We start from the raw sequence: 4,371 nt of genomic DNA, 5'->3' as shown, positions 1-4,371 counted from the left end.
CGGGATCACCGAACCCTTTCCCGTTTGCCCAGTGCTGAAACTCGAGCCGTCCCGCTGTGTGAGAGGCACAGCCGATCAGACGGACCCCTGGAGCAGTGTCCGGGTAACCCTGCAGGACCAGGCTCTGTGGCAGACGTTCCACGCGGTTGGCACCGAGATGATCATCAACAAATCGGGGAGGTGAGGTCTGCTCTGGGGGGGGGGCAGCGAGAGAAGGGGGTGGGTGTGGGGAACGGGTAACAGGGTGGCACAGATCTCATGCCCACTGAGATGCCAGCCTCAGGGAGTGGAGGCCCTGTGAGGGTTTGTAGGGAGTTAGGATTCCCCGAGCTGGTTGGAGTGAGTTGCCCCCAACGGCACGTCCCCAGGAGCTGGTGGGGGCTCCGAGGCTCCTGGTCACCTCTGCTGGCTGAGCCACACTGACCCCAGGCAGGGTTGGGGGCGACGGGGAGGGAGTGAGGAGGGAGTCGGGAGTGGGTAGGGAGAGGATCAGAGAGAGCCAAGGTGGCTTTGATTGTTGTCTTTTTCAGGAGGATGTTCCCTCAGTGTAACATCAACGTGTCAGGGTTAATGCCTTTCTCCCGTTACACCGTCATGGTTGACCTGGTGCCGGCTGATGGAATGCGGTACAAGGTGAGCACCACACGCGGGGAGGGGGTGGGGGGCCGAGAGTTGTCGCAGCACTTCAGATCTGCCTTTCACCTCGGGTTTCATGGGATCCAGGGTGAAAGGGACAGCTAGGCCTCACGCCATCTCTCTCCCAAACCCAAGTGAAGCGCTCCCCCCCCCCTCCCCCCACCACCCTATCGGTGTTCACTCTGTACCCGGTCCACTCTGCATTTATATGACACTTTTGCTGACCTTGATGTTGCCCTAGAATTCCTCCAGCGCTGGGTGGGGACCAAGGGCCCGGGGATATTGGCAGCTCCGTTTCCCAGGTCCCTCAACACTCAGTTCCTGCAGTAACCCAAGGTCAGAGAGGAGCCTGTGGCCTGTGGGATGATGCTCTGGGTCTAACCCAGGCCAGAGGAGCAGCTGGAGACTGTGAAAGTTGCAAAAGACATAAGAAGAGATTTTATAGTAATATAAAGGGAAAGCCAGAGGTGAAGAGTACGATTGGTCTACTGAAGGCTGAGACTGAGAATCATGGGAAACACATTGAATGATTAGTTTGCTTCAGTATTCACAGCAGAGGGAATCGGTTAGCTCAGTTGGCTGGATTGTTGGTTCACAGAGCAGTGTAATGCCAACAGCGTGGGTTCAATTCCCATCATTGGTTTGAGGTTACAGTGAAGGACTCTACTTCTCCACCCCTTCCCTTGGCTGAGGTCTGGTGGGCCTCAGTCACCAGTCACTTCTCTCTGTAATGAGCGAGCAGCCGCTATGGCCTGGTAAGACCATGGAAACACCACCACAACAGTCACAGCAGAGGAAGAGGAGAGCTTGCCAAAAGTCCCAAAGAAACTACGAGAGGATCAGGGACAGGACCGAAATAAAATTAGTTGAAGTAATCACCCACCAATATTGGGGAAATTAATGGAGAAGTGAAGAGTGACACATCCCCAGGGTCTGATTAAAAACCAAAAGAACATGCTGTAAATCAGAAACAAAAACAGAAGTTGCTGGAAAAGCTCAGCAGGTCTGGCAGCATTTGTGGAGAGAAACCGGTTAACGTTTCGGGTCCAGTGTGCCTTCCTCAGGGCCCAGTGTTCTGAGGAAGGGTCACCGGACCCGAAACATTAACTTTGATTTCTCTTCACAGTTGCTGCTGAGCTTTTCCAGCCACTTCTGTATCTGGCCCAGGACCTGAGGGTTTCCATCCCACGGGTGTTAAAGGAGGGAGGAGGGTACGTTGCCGAACCAATAATCTTCCTGAGTTCCCTGGATTCAGGAGTTGTACCTCTGGATTTGAAAGTTGCTCCTACCACTCCACTCTTTAAAAGGAGTGACGGAGGGAAATGGGGTAATTATGGAGCAGTGAGCCTGAAATCTCTGGTGGGGAAATTGTTGGAGTCCATAATCGAGGAGAGGGTAACTGATCACCTCAAAACATTTCAGTTAATCAGTTAGTCAGGATGGATTTGTGAAAGACAGATCATGCCCGCAAACCTCATCAAGCTTTTTGAAGAGGTGACAGAGGTAAGTTGATAAATGTTGTTTATATGGACTTTTGATAAAGTTGCACACAATAGACTATTAGCTAAGGTGGAAGCCCATGACATTGAGGGCAAATTACTGACATGGATAGCAAATTAGAACAATTTGATGAGGAAGAGCTTATGCTCAAAATGTCGATTCTCCTGCTCCTCAAAATGTCGATTTTCCAGCACCACATTCTCGACTCTGATCTCCCGCATCTGCACTCCTCACTTTCTCTGTGGATAGCAAATTAGTTGAGTGACAGGAAACACAGAGTTAGCATAATGGGTAAGTAGTCACATTGACAGGTCAAGACAAGTCAAAAGTGAGGGCTGCAGATGCTGGAGATCAGAGCCTAGATCAGAGTGGTGCTGGAAAAGCACAGCAGGTCAGGCAGCATCCGAGGAGCAGGGAAATCGACGTTTCGGGCAAAAGCCCTTCATCAGGTCAAGACTAGTGGTGTCCCACAGGGATGTTGGGTCCATCATTATTCACAATATCATTAACAAATTAGATAACGACAAGACAAATGAAATATCCAACTTTGCTGACAGCACAAAATTGGGTAATGTTGACAATAATCCAAACTTACAACAAGATGTTGATAGATTCGATGAATGGGCAAAGCTGTTGCAGATGGATTTTAACAGAAGCAACTGTGAGTTATCCAATGTGGACCAAGAAAGGATTGATCAGGGTGTTTTTTAGTTAAATACAGTGAGATTTGGAGGTTCAGGTGCATAATTCTTTAAAATGCCATAAATAGAAAATAATCAAAAAGGCTAATGAAATGCTGGCCTTCATATCTAAAGGGCTGGAGTATAAAGATACATAGTTTATGCTGCAGTTAGACAATGCAGGTTTACAAAGGATGATACCTGGACTTCAGGGGCTACTTTAGGAGGAAAAGTTAGACAAATAAGGCCTGTTTTCACTCAAATTTACAAGGTTAAGGTGTGATCTAACCAAAGTTTACAGGATACTGACAGGGAAAGACAGGGTAGATAAAGATCAACAATTTCCCATTGAATGAAGATTCTAGAACCAGGGGCTATAGTCCAAGAGTTAGGGCCAGGCCTTTCAGGAGAGATGTTAGAAAACACTTCTATACACAAAGAGTAGTGCAGCTTTAGAGTGCTCTTTCTTAAATGATGATCGATGCTAATTCAGTTATTAAATTATAATCTAAGATCAACATATTTTTCGTAAGCAAGGGCTATGAACCCAAGGCAGGAGTTAGGTAACAGGCCAGCCATGATCTTATTGAATACTGGAGCAGGGTTGAGGGGCTGATTGGCCTGCTCCTGTTCCAAGTGATAGTCTGGGTCAAAGCCAGTCCCTCCTGGGTGAGAGGGGGAGAATGGTCTCTCCTCCCAGTGGGGTAATGTTGCTGTGTTTCTGTCTGCAGTGGTACAAAGACCAGTGGGCAGTGTGTGGGAAATCAGAACCACAGCCGCCATGTGTGACCTACATCCACCCGGATTCCCCAGCCCTGGGCACTCACTGGATGAAGAAGACCATCCATTTCCGAAAGCTCAAGCTCACCAACAACATGCTCGATCAGTCTGGACATGTAGGTGACCCCTGACCCCCAACCCCTGACACCTGACCCTGCAGATTTATTTCATTCTCCTCCTGCTTCTCTGGCCACATCCCACAGGCCATTCTGTCCCACAGGCCATTCTATCCCACAGGCCATTCTGTCCCACGGGCCATTCTATCCCACGGGCCATTCTGTCCCACAGGCCATTCTATCCCACGGGCCATTCTGTCCCACAGGCCATTCTGTCCCACAGGCCATTCTATCTCACGGGCCATTCTGTCCCATAGGCCATTCTATCCCACAGGCCATTCTGTCCCACAGTCCATTCTATCCCACAGGCCATTTTGTCCCACAGGCCATTCTGTCCCACAAGCCATTCTATCCCACAGGCCATTCAGTCCCACAGGCCATTCTGACCCACAAGCCATTCTATCCCACAGACCATTCTATCCCACGGGCCATTCTGTCCCACAGGCCATTCTATCCCACGGGCCATTCAGTCCCACAGGCCATTCTATCTCACAGACCATTCTGTCCCACAAGCCATTCTATCCCACAGGCCATTCTATCCCACGGGCCATTCTGTCCCACAGGCCATTCAGTCCCACAGGCCATTTTGTCCCACAGGCCATTCTGTCCCACAAGCCATTCTATCCCACAGGCCATTCTGTCCCACAAGCCATTCTATC

The 4,371-nt window shown here is 49.8% G+C and overlaps 1 protein-coding gene across 1 annotated transcript in view; it reads left to right on the top strand.

The window, feature by feature from the left end:
- LOC122562435 (T-box-containing protein TBX6L-like) overlaps nt 1-4,371 on the top strand; it is a 17,202-nt gene that overhangs the window by 3,052 nt on the left and 9,779 nt on the right. The window contains exons 2-4 of the mRNA XM_043715292.1: nt 33-180; nt 531-633; nt 3,548-3,712. Of these exons, the coding sequence (XP_043571227.1) occupies nt 33-180; nt 531-633; nt 3,548-3,712 (416 nt within the window). The remainder of the gene's footprint in view (nt 1-32; nt 181-530; nt 634-3,547; nt 3,713-4,371) is intronic.

Source organism: Chiloscyllium plagiosum, chromosome 25, assembly GCF_004010195.1.
Source record: "Chiloscyllium plagiosum isolate BGI_BamShark_2017 chromosome 25, ASM401019v2, whole genome shotgun sequence".
NCBI lineage: Eukaryota > Metazoa > Chordata > Chondrichthyes > Orectolobiformes > Hemiscylliidae > Chiloscyllium > Chiloscyllium plagiosum.
The sequence above is the reverse complement of the archived record's forward strand: the minus strand, read 5'-3'. Positions and strand labels throughout refer to the sequence as shown.